The 23230-nt window shown below is 35.3% G+C and overlaps 2 protein-coding genes and 1 long non-coding RNA gene across 4 annotated transcripts; all 3 read right to left on the bottom strand.

The window, feature by feature from the left end:
- Positions 1 to 683: 683 nt before the first annotated feature.
- LOC132626655 (GATA transcription factor 16-like) lies at positions 684 to 1894 on the bottom strand. 2 transcript variants are annotated; one of them, XM_060341601.1, is made up of 4 exons: positions 1756 to 1894; positions 1530 to 1626; positions 1284 to 1421; positions 684 to 1205 (listed from the first exon to the last, which is right to left on the bottom strand). In XM_060341601.1, exons 2-4 carry the CDS (start codon positions 1545 to 1547, stop codon positions 879 to 881), a joined length of 483 nt encoding a protein of 160 aa, XP_060197584.1. In that variant the 5' UTR covers positions 1548 to 1626; positions 1756 to 1894; the 3' UTR covers positions 684 to 878. The 2 variants fall into 2 exon arrangements, with proteins under 2 accessions (XP_060197584.1, XP_060197585.1); XM_060341602.1 differs by having other exon boundaries at positions 1530 to 1572; positions 1756 to 1856.
- A 12741-nt stretch (positions 1895 to 14635) lies between these two features.
- LOC132621072 (uncharacterized) lies at positions 14636 to 21042 on the bottom strand. The gene is made up of 3 exons (XR_009575407.1): positions 20777 to 21042; positions 15374 to 15454; positions 14636 to 14905 (listed from the first exon to the last, which is right to left on the bottom strand). It is a non-coding gene; the product is annotated as an uncharacterized LOC132621072 (long non-coding RNA).
- A 728-nt stretch (positions 21043 to 21770) lies between these two features.
- Positions 21771 to 22941, bottom strand: LOC132628681 (uncharacterized). The gene is made up of 3 exons (XM_060344446.1): positions 22740 to 22941; positions 22418 to 22614; positions 21771 to 21941 (listed from the first exon to the last, which is right to left on the bottom strand). Exons 1-3 carry the CDS (start codon positions 22939 to 22941, stop codon positions 21771 to 21773), a joined length of 570 nt encoding a protein of 189 aa, XP_060200429.1.
- Between the last annotated feature and the right edge of the window lie 289 nt (positions 22942 to 23230).

Genomic DNA, 23230 nt, shown 5'->3' with positions numbered 1-23230 from the left:
AATTTTCACTTTTTCTCCATGACCTCTTAGGTGTCATGTATATATTTCCTCTAGTTCGGGGAATGTGTGACCACTCCAAAACTAAGACAGGTATCTGTATCTAACTGATAGTAGAATATAACCAAATATATGCAGAGTGCTGAAAATTCTATGCTTTCCCAAGATTCCCAATATAGCTTTATCATATTCCCTTTTCAAGTGTTTTCTCTGCCTTCAAAGTAATTTTATGCTGAAAAAATAGTTAAGTATTTGGAGATAAAATTCCAATGTCATTAGAGTGAGAATCCAAATTAACATGGACATCGTGATTTTAACGGGCATTTCAACTTATCAAGCGTGTCCACACAAATCTAAATGAATTCGTAATTTCTAAAAATAGTTGTTTCATTAGTCGTTCTTGAAGTTCAACACAAACATAGTTTTTTCTTTTTCCATTTCACCCTTGTTAGTCATTATTTTTTGAAAACTACATACACATAATGCGATGATTGTCCAAATACCCATATAAAAAATTAATATTTCTTAAAGAACGTATAAAAAGAAAATAGGGACAGACAATTTGAGACCGAAGGTAAACAACATCCTTCAATTAAAACGGAAAGTAGATGAATGAACGTAATCTTGATCAAAATTTCAATACTATAGATTCTTTTATAAAATGAGCAAGCATATAACAAGGTATCTCATTAAACTAAAATAAATTTAATTAATTTAAAAGGATAAAGACCATGTTCAACCCTACATCCCAAGGAGAGCTCACAACTTTATTAAGCCCTCTATTTTTATATCACTCTACTCATACACCTACCCACGCATCACTCACCAACCAAAAAAGGTACAACCATCACAGCCTCTATTACAACAGTAAATTCTTTGTTTTAAGCATAAACAGGGCCACAAGAGAGAGACATCAACAAAAAAGCAGCTTGTTCTACTTCACCAAGCTTATTATTATTCCTCCTGTGAGTTGAATTTGATCTTGGTCTTTGTAAAGGCAAAGACTTCTTTTTCAACAAAGAACCACCATTACTGCTGCTGGTACTATCACCACTGCTGCTTGAACAACTGTTACTGCTCTGGTTCTTGTTTTCATTGTTACCAATAACTTTTGATGATTTCTTGGTAGGCTTCTTGTCTTCTTTGTTCAATCCAAGAAGTGCTCTTCTCTTCTTCCTGCTCCTTATCCCACAAGCATTACACAGTGACTGCATAAAAAACATCATTAAATTCCTCAAAAAAATCTTTGGAATAAAATAATAATTGATCAAGACGTTTTTATTTACCTTAGGACCAGCAGGGCCACCACGCCAAAGAGGGGTCTTGTTGGTACCACAATCAACACAAGTTTTCATTTGGTTTTCTGATGAAACAACTCTTTCTGGTGTTGCTGTTTGGCTACTCATATCTTCAGATCCTGATCCCTGTAAAAATTTAAAAAAAAAATCAATCAATCAAAATCAGACATGGGGTACATAAAAAAAGTAATGATGAAAGTTAATTGGTACAAGTGGTGGATCTTGATCACTTACCTTATCACTTAGATCCATCACTTTGATCAATCAACTAGACAATCTGAGAGAAACCCAAGTAAAAGAACATTCAACACAACAATCTTGATCACCTCAACTTCAATGATCAGAACAAGAACCAAAAAATCAGCTGATCACACTTGATTGAACTAGAAAAAAAGCTTAAAAAAAAAAAACAGAACAGAATGAAAAAGGAGTAGAAATAAAAGGGGTTGAGAAAACCGACATGTATAACAAGAAAGCAAGAGAGACTCCGCCAAAGAACCGACAGTAGTGAAAATAGACTTGTGTTTTTGTGGCTGATGATCATGTGATATAAAAATGTGGGGTTTATAAAGGGGCTTATGAAAACCCTAGGCGCGAGGAAGTGCGAAATGACGGGAATACCCTTGGTTACAAATTTGGGCAATCCAACATCACCCGCCAAAATTTAGACTGTTATAATTAAAAATAGCGCCATCAGTTTATTTTTTTCCCTTTTTAGATTAGGGGTAATTTTGGTATACAGGAAAATATTGTTTTGCTGTTTGCCGCCTATGTTAAAAACAATTTAGGGTTTCAAGACTTGATCAACCCGCGAAGCCACTTCCCCAAGAAACGTTATGACATGAGTTGTTTAAATATGATAATTAACTTTTAAAAAGACGTAACAAATTTATATAACGTTCTTTCCGTTTTAGTCTAGTAAAAAGAAATGTCATATTTCTTCTAATAATAAATAGCTTAATTTTAAAATTCTCCTTTTACTCATAATGAAATGATCTATAGCTACACAAAATCAAAGGTTTGTTTTAGGTAGGAGTGTACAAAGTAAACCGACAAACCGCACCAAACCGACAAACCGAGAAAAAACCCGACTAGTGGTTTGGTTTGACTTGATTTGGTGTTGGAAAAAAAAAAACCGACCATAATTGGTTTGGTTTGGTTTTAGCTAAAAAAAAAAAGTCAAACCGAATCAAACCAACCCGACATTACATGTATTCAATTTTAAAATATTCTATACATAAAAATATTTATTTGTAATGTATTTTATAAATATTTCTCAAAAAAATTCATAATTTTTTTATCTATTATCATATTATTCAAGCTTGAACTTAGAATTTTGAATGTTAATAAGTTTTATATCCTATGAATGTTAGTAACTCATATAAAGTCCAAACCAAAACTGTCACGACCCAACCCCGTGGGCCGTGACTAGTGCCCGAATTGGGCACCCGAACACAATCACAAATCCGAGTGGCAAACAGATAACTTATACCAACACAAATATCAAACACTGCCTCAGATTATATCAAACCCATCCAGGCATATAACAGAAGCCGACAAGGCGGTGTTTCATATTTATGAGATTTTCAAAGAAAATTTTGGCAGAGTTTCCTTTGTTTTTCGGACTATCCAAAATAACCCTGTACACAGCAAATACCAACAAAGGCCACACAGGGCCAACAGAACAACATATACATGTGCGAGCCGACAAGGCTGCCATAACGAATAGAGTCATGCAAACACATCCGTACAGAAGTAGGCACACACACCCACAAATACATCTACAGACCTCTAAACAGACAAACCGAATCATATGGCGGGACAGGGCCCCGCCGTGCCCCTGAACAAATACATATATACATAGCGAACGAATATATATATCAAAATGTGTGCTCTGAAATGAGAAGAGCACTCCAAACAGCAGAAGAGGGTGTCCTAAGTGGGTAGATCACCAAACTGTGCGTCTGTACCTGCGGGCATGAAACGCAGCCCCCCGAAGAAAGGGGGTCAGTACGAAATATGTACTGAGTATGCAAAGCAGAATATACAGAAAACAAACCTGAGACATAAACGAAGCAGAAGTGCCGAACATAAGTACAAATCCAATCATATCAAAATGTTTAGTTTCAAACATGTAAGTCATGCATAGGGTACAGAAGAATATGGTCGCCCTCCCGTCGATGGCGCCATAACACAGCATAACACCAGAAAGTTTTAAATCTCCGTATCCCCGTCACATATCACATCACAACATAACGCCATACACAGCATAACACCAAATATATGTGGAACCCGACCCTCATTAGCGAGTAGCTCGGAGAACCATAACACAGCATAACTCCGGAGTATATCAAAATGCGCACGATAACAGAACCGGCCCGGGAACCGGCGAAAGATATAACAGAACGCACGAGTAGAGTCGTGAGTAGTCATATGCATAAAATCATTATCATGAACTCAAACATAAGTAAACTGATCATACTTGAAAAATCGAAATAATAGTCATAACGAATTCTTTCAAAAGTTCCCGAATTACATAAAGGAACGTCGCGGGACCCACGGACGGGTATTTATCCAAGTCGGGCCCGCTTATGGAAAACATACTCATTATACATAATGCAAACTCTTATGAAAATGTTGGAACAATCCGAGCCTTTATGCGAAAGATATGCATTCAAAAATTACGAAATTCATTAAAGTGAAACCTTTTTGTACAAAGTTTGGAAATCACTTCTTTCAAAAACATAATGGTTCATATTTCATCAAATCATACATAAGAGTGCCAAGGAATATATATATATATATATATCATATCATGCTCGGATTTCGGATTTGGAATTTCCTTAAGGCTTTAATCTAGCCTATGTAAAACTAAGACATGCCAAAAAGAAAGGAGGATGCTTTACATACCTCGTACGCACTCCAAGATAGCCAATCTAAAGTAAATCCCAATCTACGCCTCGGGCTCCCCAAGGTCTACAAATATGCCAACGAATATCCAATCATTAGCTAAGGGCACTTAAGTCATTCATTCCAAACTAATCATTAAATTCTACAGAAAATTCGGCAGCACTTCCCCTGTAAATAAGCCATCCCGAGAATTTATCTCGCTCAAAATCAACAACAACAACCACAATAACCAACCTAGTAACATTGATAACCAATTCTAAAGGCAAAATAATAATAGTAACTCTCTTTTACATCATTCAACAACTTTCATAAATTCAATTCGACGACTTACCTTCAAGCCAACATCGATGCTTATATATATTTAAATACTAACCCGAATCCATACCAACAATACTTAAAGACATTCTAAGCAATTCATACAACATTTCCAACAATCTAAAATTTTTCCCTTCCTTTCCACATAATGTAACTCTTCCATTCTAACTTCACACCATCCAACTAATATCAACATTTTTTTTTTCCATATTCATCAACTAACTCAAGATTACCCAAACATATTTCAATAACATTTTAAACAATATCCAAGGATTCGAACCATTCCGCCCATTTCCATATTCCATTCGAAACTTCTACAATTGCAACGAAACTACCAAATCGCATTGTTTTCTTCCAAATTCATTAATAACAACCATAGTTCACATTTAGCATCTTACTTTCATAATTGCATAAAAATTATATAAAAATCACTTAATTTCTCATAACAACATACAACCAATTTCAACACCAACTCAACTCGTTAACCCTTTATCTACGTCATCAATGTCACAACGACACCTCTAACAAGCTAAATAAATTTTAATTCACCATTCTCTTTCATTACTATGGCTCACGGCCACACTCCTCTTCACACACCCACACGACCTCTATAAAGTTTCTAACCATTAATTTCCTTCATTCTCATCACATAACCCATGATAACAACAACAATAATCATATGAACATAATCATACCCTCAATCCTTTCAATTTAGCAAGGATAGCAATATGTCCATAAAATAACACAACTTTAAATTTAACCATTTAATTCCTACATAATGCTACTAAAATCAATTCCTCATTCTTACTCAAAACACCCCCCTTACACGGCTCAATTTATAATTTAACATCAACATACATAACCCGTTTGAATTCAACACACATCTACCAAGCTATACAAGTCTAAACTACCTCCAAAACATGTAGAAAAGAATTAAATCTTACCTTAGAGACAAGCTCTAATTTTTCACCATGAAATGTCTTCAAGAAAGTCATGGCTACCATGAGCTCCATCTTTTTCCTCCTCTTGAGCTTCAAATCTCTCCAATTAATTGTGTAGAAGGGGGCAAAAATGGGCTGGCCGTGAACAGTGCGCCGCCCGTGAACAGTGGCGGCGTGAACAGTACGCGTGAACAGTGCGCCGCCGTGAATAGTGCGTCGGGAACTTCTCTCTCTCTAAACTTGAGAGCTTCTCTCACTAACTCTACTTTGATGGATGAGTTTTGTGAATAATGGAGGAATATAAGTCATCTTATGCCTTATATAAGTAACCCTTAACATTGACACATGTCCCACTAATTTACTTGTCTAACTTTAATTAATCAATTTTTGTGATAATCAAAGTTGAAAATTAAAAGCTCTTATTTCATGTCCGAAAATAATTCCTCCTTTAACTTGAGTCGATTTGCTTGCGGATAATTTGTCGTATAAATGTACGGGGTATAACAAAAACTAACTCAACACTAATACTAACAAAATAAATTCAATTTACCACTAGGAATGACAATAATGTTGGATATCTATTCTTTAGTTTTGCATAATTAGTTCAGAGAGTGAAAATACATAACTTAAGTTTTTTTTCTTGTCATGTAATTAATACTTATTAGCCGTACTTATTTTAGCATGACTTAGTATTTTTAGATTATGGTCATTTTCTTTATGGCTTATTAATTAGCAATATTTATTTTAACCGATTTTATTATCTTTTGTTGAATATTTTAATACAATGTCATCTCTCTTCTCACATTTTGTGTTTATGAAACACCTTAATTATATAGTTGTATCTTACTAGGACTAAAGAAATATTTGACGTAAAAGTTATATGTTTTGTATCAAGACTATTCCGGAAAAAAACTCGAAAAAAATCGAATAACCCAAGAAAACCCGAATTTTATTAGTTTGGTTTGGTGTATAGATTTAAAAACCCGAAGCAATTGGTTTGGTTTGGTGTTTAAAAAATTCGAACCAACCCGGTCCATGTACACCCCTAGTTTTAGGCTATAAATTTCAAAAGTCTTTTTTTTCTTTTTAAAATTTTGTGTCAAATCAAATGGTGTCACATAAATTGGAAGGAAGGGAGTATAAATTTTTATCTTTAGTTATTCCCTCCGTTCTAATTTATATGAAATTCTTTTTTTTTAATCAGTCTGAAAAAGAATTGACACCTTTCTATATTTAGTAATAATTTAATTGTAAAATACTCATTTTACCTTTAATGAAATTATTTATAACCACACAAATATCTATGACTCATTTTAGACCACTAGTTTTAAAAGTCTTTCTTTCTTTCTAAATTTTGTGTCAAGTCAAACACTCTCACATAAATTGGAACCGAGGGACTACTATAATCTATCTGCTACTACTTTCAATATGAACAAATGTTTTCTAAAACCTGTTTAATCAAAGTTTCATACGGATTAAAAATGTATACGATGTGAATTCTGAATTAACATATTTATTTGAAATGTATATTTAATTTTATTTATACATATTTTTATTTTTAAACGCACACCCACCCACATGACATTAATTTTTTGATATGTGTGTTGTACGTATATGCTAGTTATTTTGTGTATGTTATTTTAAAATAATATCAAATAGAGTTGAGTAACTAATTATATATAAAAGAATACAGTAAAATCTGTGAATGATCGATTTGACGAATCTATAAAAATTGAATATCGTCGAAACCTATAAAAAAATTCTTATTAGAATAATTAGCGTACAAAGATGAAGAATTCGAATTTAATTCGATACATGTGACTTCTTTTTACTTGTTTTATTTTTGTGAGATACAAGTATGTAATGAAACGTATCTCACGTAATACTTCCTTATAGATGATGATATTCCTGCTATATATTTCTTTAGGTACTCTTGTTGTCGCTGTTAATGGTCATGTCAAAAAATATGTTTGTGGTAGATTTGTTACTATGCAACTATAGGAAATTACATTGAAAAAATGCTACTCCCTATAGAAATTTTGTAGTAGATGAATTGAGAAAATATCATAAGACAAGTGGGGGTTGTTCAGATGGTAAGCACCCTCCACCTCCAATTCGAAAATTATGGGTTCGAGCGAACTCTTCAGGGGAAAGTAAAAGAAATAAATAAATAAATAAATATATATATATATATATATATATATATATATATATATATATATATATATACATCATAACGTAAATGATGAGGATTGTAACTCTCACTATTTCTTTTAATCTTGATATACCTAAAAGATCTTCCCTTTCAAAAATAGAAATAGAAACCTCATTGATCATTTCTGTTTAGATATTCATATCATTGCTTAAGATGAACGTATCATTGATATACCAACAAACTAACACAAATGAATCGCATATCTACCAAGAATTTTTTGAGAGATGAACAAATTAAATGCGATATTTTGATAAGTATATGTGATATCTCAAGTTCTTCAAATTATAATAGATGCTAATCTAATATCAAAGACAGATTCAAGAATATTTAATTTCATGAGTTCTTATAGCGACCTCAAGTTAATACTACAATAACAAATAGGTTCACAACTAGACATTTAGTAGATTTATTAACATACATAAAGTTCGGCTCTCTCTATTATATATTGGATTTAATTTTTATAATGACTCATTGAAGAATATCATTCCAGAGTTGTGCTTAAATTTCTCATCGAAGAAACGTTGATACAAAATAATCTTATATATATATATATATATATGTGTGTAGCCGAGGGTCTCTCGGAAACAGCCATCCTACCTTGGTAGGAGTAAGGTCTGCGTACATTATACCCTCCCCAGACCCAAGATGTGGGATTTCACTGGGTTGTTGTTGTTGTTGTTGTATATATATATGTGTGTGTGTGACTCCAAATTACTAACTACTTATGTAGAATGATGGATCAAAAGTTAGACGAAAATCCTAACTATTCTTATAGTTGAAACAACCATGGCAAAGGCTAATTCGAAATTTAAATTTAATGGATTCAATCTTTATTTTCTTAATGCTATAAACCTATTACACTTTTTCATCTATAGGCTTAATTAGGATTTAATATTTATTAAAGTTTAAAATATTGGTATTAAATTCATGAGTCATATGATGAAATTCTGAAAAAGAGTGATAAAATGTAAACTTAGGAATACAACAAGAGTATAAGAGAACAAGTTTGGATTTATGTCCCGAAAATCTATAATGAAGAGTATATTTTTTCTAAGAAGATTGATAGAAATTCATTGCGAAGGAATAAAGATTTAGACATGATGTTCATGACCTGGAGAAAGTATATGATAGAGTATGACAAAAGGTATTGTAGTGGTGAGAAGAAATAAATTCATACTAAATATATAAATAGCACTAAAAGATGTAAATGAATCGTCACTAGTATGGAACAATAGTTAGAGATACTAGTTAAGGAAATTCTCGTAATAGTGGTCTACGATCGGCATAAGGCCCGTACTTATATACCCTCATTATGCATGAGCTAACTGGCACAATACAATGTGAGGTTTTATGGTGTATGTATTCGTCCACAATATTGTGTTAATTGACGAAACCAGTATTGGAACTGTAAATTAGAAACATGAACTAAGGAGAAGTACTCTATAGAGTGAGGGTTCTAGGATAATTAAAAGTAACTCAAGTAAGATTGGATACATGCACTGCAATAGTTTAGCCAAATATGAGAAGAGTGAAGTTTAGGTGAAACTAGACACCATTGCATGCAGTGCAAACAAGCAAACAATTTAGATATCTAGACTCGTGTTTGAAGAGAATGGAATGATAGATCAAAACGTTAATCATAGAATTAAAACAAGATGGTTGAAATGAAGAAATGCTATGGAGATGCTATATATGTGATAGAAGGATGCATATAAGTGAAATATAAATTTTATAGAACAATTATGGGGCTGACAATATTATATGATAGTGAATGTGGTGTCTTAAAGTCCAACATATTCACAAGTAATTGAGTGTTGCAAAGGTGCAACTGCTAAGATTAAGTGCGGTCAGATAAGATTAGATAAATAAAATAAAAAATGGCCACATTCTTCGCAAGGTGCAAATACCATGCACTGATGATAAAATGAAAGAGGTCACTTGAGATGGTTTTGTAATGCCCTTCTTCGACCTACAGATGCACCCATACGTAGGTGTGAAACTATAGTTAGTGAAGATGTTAAATAAAAGAGATAAGGTATACCTAAAATCACATGGAGGGAAATTGTCTTGACGAGCCTACAATTTCATATAATTAATTCAAACTTAGCTAAAAATAGGCACAACGAAAGAAACAATCTCTCTATATATATGATATCAACTAGTTAGGAGAAGGTTTTAGTCTTATTTGGACATTAATTTTGAGCAATTGCTTTAATTTTCGAAAAGTAATTTGACCTTATCATTAATTTTTACATGCCAATAAAAATATTGAGAACTTTTTATTATTATTATTATTATTATTATTATTATTATTATTATTATTATTATTATTATTATTATTATTATTATTTAATTTGTTAGTCATTTTTATTTTTATTTGATATGATGATTATATGAGTTGAGGTTACATGAAAAAATATATAATCAGTAAGAATTTATAGAATCAATCTCAAGTTATAATTGAATATGTTGAATTCAGTTAAAAGTGGTTATATGCTAAATACGCATTTGTTCATTAGTATTACTCAAACAAACACGCAACATATGCTTCACCTTGAATGTTGGTCAATAGGCCAAATAGGTATGTAATTTTATTGGAAACCGTTACTAATGGCAACAACAATCAAATTTCTCTATAACAGCATTGTTGGGTCCGAAATTTTTCAGCTGTATAGAGAATGACTGTTATACATCTATAACAGCATTAACATTTAAATAATATTTCGCTGTTATAGACAAAAAAGATGCATAAAATCTAATTTTCATTTTTAGTTGTCAAATTCTAAGCTTAATCACACTTTATATAACGAAGAAAAATCATTTAATGATGAAAATATATATCTTCATATGATATTTTTTTTGTTATAAATAGTGTATTAAATGATCAAATATTTGGTCAAAATCTCTACATTTATTATTGATAATTATAGATATTATATTTTTATAAAGATGGTTAATTATTATATTACTAAAAAAAGAAGATAGTTGTTATATAGGGGTAATTTTACAAAAAGCGTACTGTTATACAATTGGTTGTTGCTGTTATAGGTGAAATGCTGTTATAGAGAAGTAAAATATAACATAAAAAATCGGTTTCGAAAAAATTTGTGTTGTTATATGCGGATGCCGTTATAGAGAGGTGTTATATGTGGGTGCCGTTATAGAGATCCGATGTATATTTATGCACCACGTGTCCACGCTTATAAAGCAAAAGCTTATTCATTGCCACCAAAATTTTCGATTCAGGCAATTTCTCATCAATGTTGTGGTTGTTAGTTTTGTTGCCGCTTATTGCATGCAACGTGGTTTCTTTAGAATGTGCCTTCGGGTTCTTTTGTTAACGCTTCCTTTATTTGTTCTGTATATTAAAAATAATTGCTATTTTTATTTATCCAATTTAGGAAATTAAGAGATAAATTATCACTTTATTTCTATTTTATTCTTGTTATTAATTATTGAGTTGGAAATTTCAAGAAATTATTAGTGACTTCACAACTTTTAAAATATGTTCGATTGATTTCTATTATTAGATGACTTAATAATAATTAGAGATGACATAGTAAAATTGTAATTCTATTTACGACTTCTTAAAGAGTGTGCCAAATCAATACAGGATAAGTAAACATGAACGAGGGAGTATGAAAACTCTTATAAACACTACTACAACTCCTTCAAGTTGGCTTCGATTTTCATAATGATACCTCTACTATAATCAGTACCTATTGAACACTCCAGCCCTAACAAAAGTGTCTATTAAACACCTCATGCTGATGTGACATAATGAATGACTTTCACCCAAAGTTAAGCACATGAATACTTAAATATATGTTTTCTTTCATTCTCCTTCGTCTCCTCTCTGTCGTCACTACCTCCCCACGATCGTTTGGACAGACTACTCGAAAACCATCTTTTCGACAGACTACACAAAAATAACCATAATATTCATCACTCCCTCATCCAATATAATCCCACAAACCAGAGTTATATATCCAAAAGAGATTCTTCAACATCAAGCTAGCAAAAATTAGCTTCAGAATAATCTAGAATAAAACCAGAAACACAGCAGAAAAGTACAATCTAAGCCTTAGGCTAGATTTAGAAGATGTTTAGGTTGTGAATGGAAAAAGAACGATTTATTAGGATACATGAAAGCAAATACTCAATTAAAAGAACTCCGATCAGTTCGCAATTGTTGCATCAATTGGAGGTCATCTATACCATATTTTATTCACTTCTATTAGAATACAGTTTTATTGGAGACGGTGGTCTCTTATTAAGCTAAGGCCGGGAGGAGATAGAGGCAGCGAGGCTGAAGATAGAGTAGGTCTCTTGAAGCAACAGAGACGGTGGTGGTTAAGCGAAAACGAGGTGACAAGGGTTATCACAAGAGAAATACCTATTAAAAGTATTTAGGCTTTGATAATCGTTCTGATTGTTGACATGGCTTGCACTGGAACATTAAGTGAAAGGAGAAGCCATGCCAATTACAGGGGTGGGAGGTCGGAGAAAGAAATAGCGAAAGGCCCTAGGAAGCAGGCGGGGGTCTGGGAGACAATGACTCAGGGGAGGGCATTTTAAAATAGTCAGTGGGGCGGAGGAGATTGAAAGGATACGACAGAGGGACGATCAACTACGACAAAAGTTGGAGGCCATGGAAGAAAAATTCTTTACTTGTATAATCATTTTCATTTGTATTTTTTACAAAGGTTTTTTAAAAATATTTAAAAGACATGTAGCTTCTTTTGATTCGTCAATTTTTCATGTCACCGTGCAGCAATTCACACGCCTGAATTTATTTAAACTTATTATGTGAGGTGTTCAACAGGTACGTATTTATTAGAATTGAAGAGTTCAATAAATACTAGACTTAATTAAGTGTGAAAATGAAAGTTGAGGTCAGTTTTAACGCATCATCTCTATGAATTATAATTTACAAATTATAATAACATGTAAACTCCCGTTCCTCCTCCCTTGTCATCTTCTCGAAATCCCCCCTCCCCGCAAAATTATCTCTCCACCACCACCATCCCTATGTAAGCCATCACCACCTGACTAGTCACAAAGGCAACCACTAGCTCCACCCCTATTAGCTTCTCAACCACCACCAAAGCAACCGCCACTACTATCACCTTCTCCATCACCAATTAAGGCATTATATATTTCGATCACATCTACTCAATCAGCAGCTCAACATCAACAAAAAAAAAAATATGTAATTATGTAAACTATCCCTTTCGAGTAGTTTCGCATAAAGTCGTAAAAGCCACATATATTCATCGAACACACAATTTGCGCTAGTAGGAAAAAGTTGTGACAAACTATGGGAAAAAGTAAGTAAGCAATAGTAGTAATTACTTTTTTGTATCGCGAAACAATTTTTTTTTTTTTTTTACTTGCTACTTGTGAATCGATTAAAACACATTTCCCGTAAAATAGCATTGGCGGGTTCTAACAAAATTTGCCATCTTATCCATCTGCTGAATAAAGTTTCTCCAGTTATGTTTATAGACTTGTCGAGAATTGAATATGAACCTTGATCTATTCTCCAACCTCCATTGATGGATATGATTCTTGAGTTCTGAGATATGACCAATACGAAGAAGAAAGAGAACAATCTGGAAGACTAACTGTGGAAAGTGAACAATCAACTATAATGTGAGTTTAGCTTGGTGTACCGTTGTTCATACAAAAAATTTATAACCTTTTTTGTAGGTAAAAATAATTTGTCAGTGATTTCCTACAATAAAGATATTCATCTTCTTCCATGTCTTTGCTGTAAAAGTTTCTGCAGCAATCTCACGAAGAACACTATCTGTAACGCTCATGAAAATCACACTCAAAGCCATCTTTTTTGTGTCTGCCTTTTCTGATTCTTTCATCTCTTCAGGAAAGTTCTCCTTAATTGCCGCCTTCCACCTTCCTCGTAACGCTAGGGATGATCTCATTATAGTCTTTCATAAACTGAAACTAGACACCCATCTAAGTTCTCCACTTTGTACTTCGTTGAAGTTGATGAATACATCCTAACCCAATATTATGTGCAGAAAAGTGAAACCACAATTTCGATATAAATTGTTGCGGAAAATCACGGGTCTATTAGCACAAAATCACACACAATCAAAGAAATAGAGAAGAAGAAATACAACAACAACAACATACCAAGTGAAAACCCACAAAGTGGGTTTTGAAGTGGGTAGAGTGTACACAGAGCTTACACCTACCTTGGGAGGTAGAAAGGTTGTTTCCGGTATACCCTCGGCACAAGGACAAGCAAATCGAACTAGTGTAAACAGGCAATGGCAAGATACTAAAAAAAGCATGATAACATCATCTAAAAAGGAGCCGTAACTGCCATGAATCAATATGATAGTTGAAATACAGAAGCAACAAATAGCACAAATAGCAGAAATTTATGGATAAGAAACTACAAGAATAATACTATGACTATAAAATGAGAGGGTAAGTAAGGTCCACACTTAACTAAGTACTAACCTTCTACCTTAAGAGAATTATCAACTACAAAATACAAACAAGCTCTCTTCTCTCTCATCAACTCTGACCTATTGACCTAAATCTCATACTAGCCGCCACCCACCATGGCCACCATAGCCGGTGGACAGCCTCCACTTGGGGTTGCTCCACCCACCATAGATCCAAATAATCCAAGTACTTCCAATTTGCCTACCAATTCAAACCCTAATACAACATTTACCGACAATTTAAACCCTGCAAATCTACCTACTTCATATGCCAATTTATTGCAACCAAATCTAGGAGCAACTACACCCCTACCAACAATTCCTATAAAACCAGTTACATACATTGATGGAAAACCGTATTTGGAATGGAATTCAAGAGAAATAAAACATCTGATTATGAAAGAAATTTTGCAATATGCAGTACTGGGAAATTTTCATATGACATCATTAGCATAAGGTCCCTTAGAACTGTTATTCCTGAACAATGTGGAATTAAAGGTAAGTGTGAAAGTGGCCTTACTGAAGATAGACACATTTTGATGAGATTTTCATTATTGGAAGATTACATCAAAATACTTTCTACCCCTGCTTATTACATTTCAATGAATAATAGATATTGTCAAATGAGACCGATGATTTGGAACCCATGGTTCAAACCAAATGAAGAAACTTCTGTTGCTCTGGCCTGGATAAGTTTCCCGGAACTGCCACCAAATTTCTTTGCGCGAGAGGCGGTTTTCTCCTTAGCATCTGCAGTTGGAAAACCATTAGTAGTTGATCTTGCTACTACTAATAAGACGAGGCCAAGTTGTGCAAAAGTAAAAGTGGAAATTGATTTAATGAAAGCACATCCATATAGGATACACATTGCAGAAAGGGATGAAGATATAGGGAAGATTATGGAAAAATGGGTTCCAATTAAATATGATTTTCTTCCTAAATATTGCAAGCATTGTAAATTACAAGGTCACTCTGAGATAGAGTGCAGGGCTTTGCATCCAGAATTAGAAAAGCAATACAGGGAGTCATGGAGACAAGACAACAAAAAGGAAGATAATACAGAGGAGAATTTCCCAGAGAAAAACATAAATAATTATGGGGGGAAAGCAAGAAGTTACAATCAGGCAAAGCAAGAATGGATGCAGAGGAGAAAGAACAAATACATTAAGGATTCCAGTGGTGTCATGTTAGGAGAAATAAAGGAACAGGAAGACTCACAAGAAGCTAATAATATGATACAAACTCAAAATGCTTTTGAGTTGTTGACAAATGAAGAGGAAGGAGTGCAAGATGAGGAACCTGTCACAAAAAATAATGAAGATCAATTAGAGATTCAACAAACTGAAGGCTGTGTAGAGCAAGGTATAAAATCACATAAGCATGATCAGTCAGCACATTCACCAAGTGGAAGCAACACAAAGACTCAGATATTGGAGGAAGCAGAAGAAGTCAGTACAACTTGTAGTACACCCAAACAAAAGCACACAGTAGAGAAAGTGATTAAGAATATTTCAAACAGTGAGGAGACAATGGAGAATCAGTTTTCAGACGGGAATAAAATACAAGTCAACCCAATACATTCATCAACAAAGAGTCAATATTCAGCAAAAAACATAGGGAATAAAGTGCAGATCGATAATACCCCTATACAAGCAGCAGAAACCAGCATACTAAATGGGAATACCACTCCAAAAATGGCAAGTCCAAACATGCCAAGTCACAGTTCAAATAATGCAAGGGATGACACGGAAATAGGCACAGCATTGCAGGTCATAAACACTCAGCATGATCAAATAAAATCAGGATTGATAGGGGAACAGGATTTAGATGAATATTCAATTGAGCAAAACATGCAAGCAGTGGCCAGAGCTGGAGACCTTTCTCCTAAGCAGATTGATAAAGCAATGGGGAGAGGTAAGAAAAAGCAGAATTTACTATCAACTGGTGGTGTTCAAACTAGAAGAACTATGCAGAAACCTTATGAATGCTATAATTTGGAATATCAGGTCTGTGAATACAATGGAATCTTATACAAGGCTTATCAAGCTGCATCAAAAATATCAATTTGGTTTTATTGGTTTACTAGAGCCTTTTCAAGAGGCTCAGAGAATAGAGGAGTACATAAGAAGAATTGGATTGCAACATGCTTTTGTGAATTGTACAAATAAGATTTAGGCCTTTGTAGATGAGATGTTTGAAGTAACAACTGTGGTTGATCATCCCCAACTACTAACACTAAAATTAAAGGTGCATGGACAGATAGAGGAGATGTTGATTTCAACAGTGTATGCAAAATGCAATCAATCAGAGAGAATGGATTTATGAGAGGCTTTGGAAAATCAGGCTATAACAAATCAAAGGCCATGGTTGATTGGTGGGGACTTTAATGTCATAACTTCTGAAGAGGAAAAGTATGGTGGATTACCAGTAACTGTGAATGAAGTACATGATTTCAATGCTTGTATTCATAACTGTTCTGTAGTTGACTTGGGCTTTAAAGGAGGCAAATATACTTGGTGGAATGGGCAAAGTGGAAATGACTGTATTTTTAAAAGGTTGGATAGATGCTTGGGTAACCAAGCTCTGCAAAATAAGTATACTGGACTGGAAGTGACTCATCTGATCAGATCAGGATCAGACCATGCCCCTTTACTAATCACTTATAATGGAGAAGTTGAAAGTTTCAAAAGATCTTTCAAATTTCTTAACTTCTGGGCAAAACATGAAACCTTTGTTGACACTGTAAGACAACATTGGCAGGCTGACTTCATGGCAAACCCATTCAATTTGTTTCATCACAAGTTAAAGAAGGTGAAAAATGCATTGGCAAATTGGAGCAAGGTTACCTTTGGGAACATTTTCCAGGAGATTGAGACTTTAGAAGAGGTGATTAAGGTGCATGAGATTCAGTTTGAAGTACAACCTACCCCTACTAATAGGGAAATGGTTCATAAGGTTCAGGGTGATCTTAACAGATATCTTCATTTAGAAGAAGAATTTTAGAAGCAGAAGGCAGGGATGAATTGGTTTAAGGATGGAGATAGAAATACTACCTTTTTTCATGCATATGTTAAAGGTAGGAGGAAGAGGTTACAGTTAAAAAGAATCCAGAATCAAGAGGGAAATTGGCTGGAAAATCAAGAGGAGATTTCTCAGGAGGCAATCAGAATTTTCTCAGCACAATTCACAAAGGATGTAGCTCCAACAGATTTTGAAATATTGGATCATGTTCCTCAGATGATTTATGGAAACCAAAATACTTGTTTGGGAGAGATCCCATCAGAAGAGGAAGTTAAAAGTGTGGTTTTTAGCCTTAATGGGGAAAGTGCTTCAGGACCAGATGGTTTCACTGGGATTTTTTATCAGTCTTGCTGGGAGATTATCAAAGAAGACATCTGCAACATGGTCATAGCATTCTTTTGTGGAGCTGAGTTACCTAGATTCATTACTCATACTAACTTGGTCTTATTACCTAAAAAAGATCTGGTCAATAATTTTTCAGATATGAGACCAATTAGTTTGAGTAACTTTAGTAACAAAATTTTTTCAAGGCTAATTCATGAAAGATTGATAGGGAGTTTGACTGATATAGTTTCTCTTAATCAGGCTGGTTTTGTAAAATGAAGAAGCATAGTGGAGAATGTTCTCCTTACTCAAGAGATTGTATCATACATCAGGCTTAGAACTAAATCTGCTAATGTTGTCATGAAACTGGATATGGCAAAGGCTTATGATCGGGTTTCATGGAATTTTCTAATGAAGGTTCTAAGAAAGATTGGTTTTTTCAGAGTTGGTGATAGACATGATTTTCAGACTGATCAGTAGCAACTGGTATTCAGTAGTGGTCAATGGACAACAATGTCGTTTCTTTCAGTCTTCTAGGGGAGTTAAGCAAGGAGACCCTCTATCTCTTACTTTATTTATTCTGACTGCAGAAGTTCTATCAAGGAATCTCAATGCCTTAAGCTTAATCCCTCAATTTAAAGGCTATGGAATGCCTAAGTGGAGCCCTAAGGTGAATCATTTATCATATGCTGATGATATGATAATTTTTTCATCAGCAGATGTGTTCTCTTTGCATCTTATCATGGAAGTATTGAAGAAATATGAGAACACATCAGGACAGAAGATTAACAGGGATAAAAGTGTTGTATACATGCATAAAAATGTGCCTGGGGATGTGAGAATTACTGTTGAAATTGTCACAGGTACTGTGAGGAAGGATTTCCCTTTCATCTATCTAGGATGTCCTATTTATTATAGTAGGAGAAGAAAGGATTTTTTCACTCAGATTCTTATGAAGATTATGAATAGGCTACAAAGCTGGAAAGTGAAACTTTTGTCCTTTGGAGGAAGGTCTATTTTGATTAAACATGTCTTGCAGAGTTTGCCAATTCATCTATTATCTGCAGTTAACCCTCCTATAGGTGTTATCGGGCAAATGCATAAAATGTTTGCACAGTTTTTATGGAGTAACACAATAGAGGGTAAAAGCAGACATTGGGCTTCTTGGAACCTTTTGTGTCTACCTATAATGGAAGGAGGGATGGGTTTCAGATCACTACATGGTGTTTCTATTGCCTTGTTTTGTAAGTTGTGGTGGAACTTCAGGACTAAGCCTTCTTTATGGAGTGCTTTCATGGCTAACAAGTATTGTAGAAAAGAAAATCCTGTATCTATTCAGTGGAAAAAAGGGTCTCAGACTTGGAAAAACATGATCCAAGCCAGAGAATTAATAGAACACCAGATCTGGTGGCAGCTTGGTATGGGGAATTCACAGTTTTGGTTTGATAACTGGCAAGAATAGGTGCATTATATTTCATTGTGGAAGGTTTTGATGAAAGCATTCAAAATGTATCAGATGTAGTGGAGAATGGGAATTGGAACATGACAAAGCTGGATAGTTTACTCCCTCGGGACATAGTTCAACATATAGTTGATACCATCAGACCCCCAAGGATGGACAAAGAAATGGACAGAGCATGGTGGATTTTAGACACTAAAGGTGAGTTTACAGTCAAATCAGCTTGGGAATATATCAGATTGAGAGGACAACCTATTGAGATGTACAGGAATATATGGATTAAAGGTTTGCCTTTCAAGATATCATTATTTTTGTGGAGATGCTGGAAATATAAAATTCCTCTGGATGATGTTTTGAAGAGAATGCATTATAACATAGCATCCAGATGTTGGTGTTGTTCCAGCCCCGAGGAGGAAACAATACAACATGTGTTTGCTAACTCTTACACTGCTAATAGGACTTGGTCCTACTTCTCTTCATTTGCAGGATTGTCTATAGAAGGATTAACTTTACAGCAGAGAATTATGAAATGGTGGACTGCATCAGTTAAAGGAAGAGGGAAGCTTATTTATCAAGCTGTTCCAGCTATCATTTTGTGGGATCTATGGAAAAGGAGGAACACAATAAAACATGGAGGGAAAGATCAACTGGAAAAGTCATTTATTTAGTCTATGTCACTATACAGAGACTAGTAATGACAAGGAATCCTTCTATCAGTCAACTACCTCACAAATGGCCAGACTTGATTCAGATGCTAGAGGTAGGGTGTGGAAGACTGAAAATTACAAAAGTGAGGTGGGAATTTCCTCCAACAGGGTGGTTTTTATGTAATACAGATGGGGCCTCAAGGGGGAACCCTGGTAGGATTGCATATGGATTTTGTTTGAGGAATAATGAAGATGATCTGAGATATGCTTATGCTACAGAGATTGGAATAACTACTAATATTGATGCGGAGGTTATGGCAATTCTGCAGGCCATGAGATATTGCAAAAATGAGAATCTGGACAATTTTATAGTCCAAACTGATTGTGAAATAGTGTACAAGATTCTACAGGAAGGGTGGAAACCTCCTTGGGGGATAGCAAGTTGGATAGAGGAGATTTTGGAGCTAAAAGTTAATAGGACTATTCTATTTAGTCATATCTTGAGAGAAGGAAACAAGCTGGCAGATGCTATAGCTAATCAAGCACTAGATGAAGCTAATGTTGAATGTCATGGTTTCCAGGACCTAAGTTCAACATGTAGAAAGATCCTCAACAGTGACAAAACTCAGATTCCATATGTGAGAGTGAAGATACAGAGATAGGGGGAACAGATGCAGATAAATGGTGATTTGGATCTAGAAAAGGAGCAGCAGAAAGATTTTAACACCATGTTCAAATCCTTTGGGAGGAGAACATGGTGTTTTTTACTAACAAAGTGTGTTTTATTTTGCAGGTTCATATCAAACAGAAGACACAAATTTGAAGAGACATATAACATATATTGTCAGGACAGTCACAAGTCACAGCAATATTCCCAGAGATTTCACAACACACAACACAAATCACACACACAAGCTGAAACAAGTTTCATACAGTTAAAACAGTGGCAGCACAGGAGAAGAACAGAAAGTCAAATTCTTATTCATGACTTATACCAAATGGATTTGATTGATGCCTTATTTGTGGTATTAGTATCTTATGATACTCATTCAAGTGGGCCAAAATTAAATCTACATGAATATAAGTCATGGATAGAAGGAGATATACAACAATTACAGAATTTCAAGACACATCAAAGGTGGAAAATATGGAGCTTACAGAGTCACTTACAGGAGAAAGAAGCTCAGAGCCAGCTGGTGGTGAGGAACACGACCACAATAACACCGGCCAACCTCAAGTGCAGAGAAAATCAACAACACAGCAGTACATACAATTCAATAGAGAAAGAAGTGGTTTACAAGAATTTGAATTCAAACAACATGCATTTAAAGGAACAACTCACAACAAAAGAACAAATGGGACGAATTCGACAAGGCATAATTACCAGATGAGCAGCTACGAAGAGAAGGAAGAGGATGGGGGCATCTTTACCCCAATATTTTCAGAGAACAGCGGCGGAATCTTCAGATAAAAGACCGTGGAAATAGGGCAACAATACACAGATAGTCCCAATTTGGAAATGGGGTCAAATGTAATTTATTTAGGCTGGTCCCAATTTTGGGCCGGTCATTTGCTTTTATTTCCTTTGTTGGACCTATTTACTTTTCTCTAAATAAATAAAAGGCCCATCCGGGCATATTTAGTTTAAAAAAAAACCTTCTACCTTAATTTGTGTCGTCCATAACCTCCTATCTAAAGTCATGCCCTCGGTAAGCAGCACCTGCGCCATATCCCGTCTAATTACCTCTCCTCAGTACTTCTTCGGCCTACCTCTACCTCTCCTGAAACCGTCCATATCCAACCTCTTACACCTCCGTACTAAAGCATCTATACATCTCCTCTGTACATGTCTGAACCATCTCAGCCTCGCTTCTCGCATCTTATCCTCCACCAATGCCACTCCCACCTTATTCCTAATCTTATCTCTCCTAGTATGCCCACACATCCATCGCAGCATCCATATTTTTGCAACTTTCATCTTTTGAACATAGGAGTTCTTGATTGGCCAACACTCCGCCCCATACAACATAGTTGGTTTAACCACCAGTCTGTATAACTTGCCTTTAAATTTTGGAGGCACCTTCTTATCGCACAAGACTCCGGATGCGAGTATTCATTTCATCCACCCCCCACCGATACGATGTGTGACATCTTCGTCAATCTCTCAATTCCCTTGGATAATAGACCCATGATACTTGAAACTTCCTTTCTTTTGAATAACCTGAGTATTAAGCCACACTTTCACGCCTGCCTCATGCTCGTTAGTATTACTGAACTTGCACTCCAAGTATTCTGTCTTGGTCCTACTCAACCTGAAACCTTTAGACTCTAGAGTCTGTCTCCAAACATCCAGCTTAGCATTCACTCTATTGCGAGTTTCATCGATCGAGACTATGTCATCTGCGAATAACATAAATCATGGCACCTCCTTTTGGATTTTCCACGCCAGTACATCCATCACCAAGGCAAATAAAAATGGGCTAAGAGTTGATCCCTGGTGCAACCCCATCACTACTGGGAAGTGCTCTGAGTCTCCTCTCACTGTATGTACCCTGGTCTTGACCCCATCATATATGTCCTTCATCGCCCTAGTATATGCCACAGGTACACCTCTAGCCTCCAAACGTCTCCATAAAACCTCTCTTGGAACTTTATCGTATGCCTTTTTAGGTCAATGAAAACCATATGTAAGTCCCTCTTCCTCTCTCTATACTGCTCCACCGCCCTCCGTACAAGATGAATGGCTTCTGTAGTCTAGCGTCCAGGCATGAACCATAATTAAATCTCGAAAATAGACACGTCTCTCCTCACCTTCATCTCTACCACGCTCTCCCAGACTTTCATAGTGTGGCTTAGCAACTTAATAGCCCTATAGTTGTTGCAACTCTGGATGTCACCCTTGGTCTTGTACAAAGGAATCATTGTACTCCACCTCCATTCTTCGGGCATTCTCGTCGTCTTAAAAATGACATTAAACAATGCAGTCAGTCTATCCAAACCTGACCTAGCTGCACTTTTCCAAAATTGCACGGGGGTCTCATCAAGTCCTGTTGCTCTCCCCTTGTGCATCCTGCAACCCGCACTCTTAACCTCCTCAACCTTTATACTTCTACAATACCCAAAATCTCTATACCTTTCGAGTGCTCCACTAGTATTCTGTCGTCTTCGTCCTTGATGCACTTCACCTGATCCAGGTCACCCGCCCTTCTCTCCCTTTCCTTGGATAGTCTGTATAACTTCTTATCCCCACCTTTGTCCTCGAGTTCTGCATGCAGGCGTTCAAAAGTCATCATTTTCACCGCCGTAACCCCTAACTTTGCCTCTTTCTTCGCCATCTTATACAATTCCCTATTTGTCCACTTCTCCACCTCATCCTTGCTTTCTACCAACTTTGTATACGCCACCTTCTTTGCTTCAAAATAGAGAAGAAGAAATGATACAAGAATTTAATTAGGTACTATAAAACTACGTCTTCAGGCAGAAGCAGAAAGAGTTTCTACTATAATGAGAAAGAAAAATACAAAGCTTGCCAATTACAATTCTTTGATATAGATTCCCAAGTATTTCTCAAGCTTACAGGACAATGGATTCTTCAACGTACAAGGACAATGATTTTTCAGACCT

Source organism: Lycium barbarum, chromosome 2 (genome assembly GCF_019175385.1).
Source record: "Lycium barbarum isolate Lr01 chromosome 2, ASM1917538v2, whole genome shotgun sequence".
Classification (NCBI taxonomy): domain Eukaryota; kingdom Viridiplantae; phylum Streptophyta; class Magnoliopsida; order Solanales; family Solanaceae; genus Lycium; species Lycium barbarum.
This window is presented reverse-complemented; position numbering and strand designations above follow the sequence as displayed.

Coding starts and splice junctions, on each gene's coding strand:
- LOC132626655 (XM_060341601.1), bottom strand. Junction 1,206..1,283: donor GTGGCCCTGCTGGTCCTAAG/GTAAATAAAAAC, acceptor TTTTTTATGCAG/TCACTGTGTAATGCTTGTGG.
- LOC132628681 (XM_060344446.1), bottom strand. CDS start 22,941: ATGGCGAAGAAAGAGGCAAAGTTAGGGGTTACGGCGGTGAAAATGATG. Junction 22,615..22,739: donor ACTAGTGGAGCACTCGAAAG/GTATAGAGATTT, acceptor GGAAAAGTGCAG/CTAGGTCAGGTTTGGATAGA. Junction 21,942..22,417: donor AGAGCGTGGTAGAGATGAAG/GTGAGGAGAGAC, acceptor GTTTGGAGACAG/ACTCTAGAGTCTAAAGGTTT.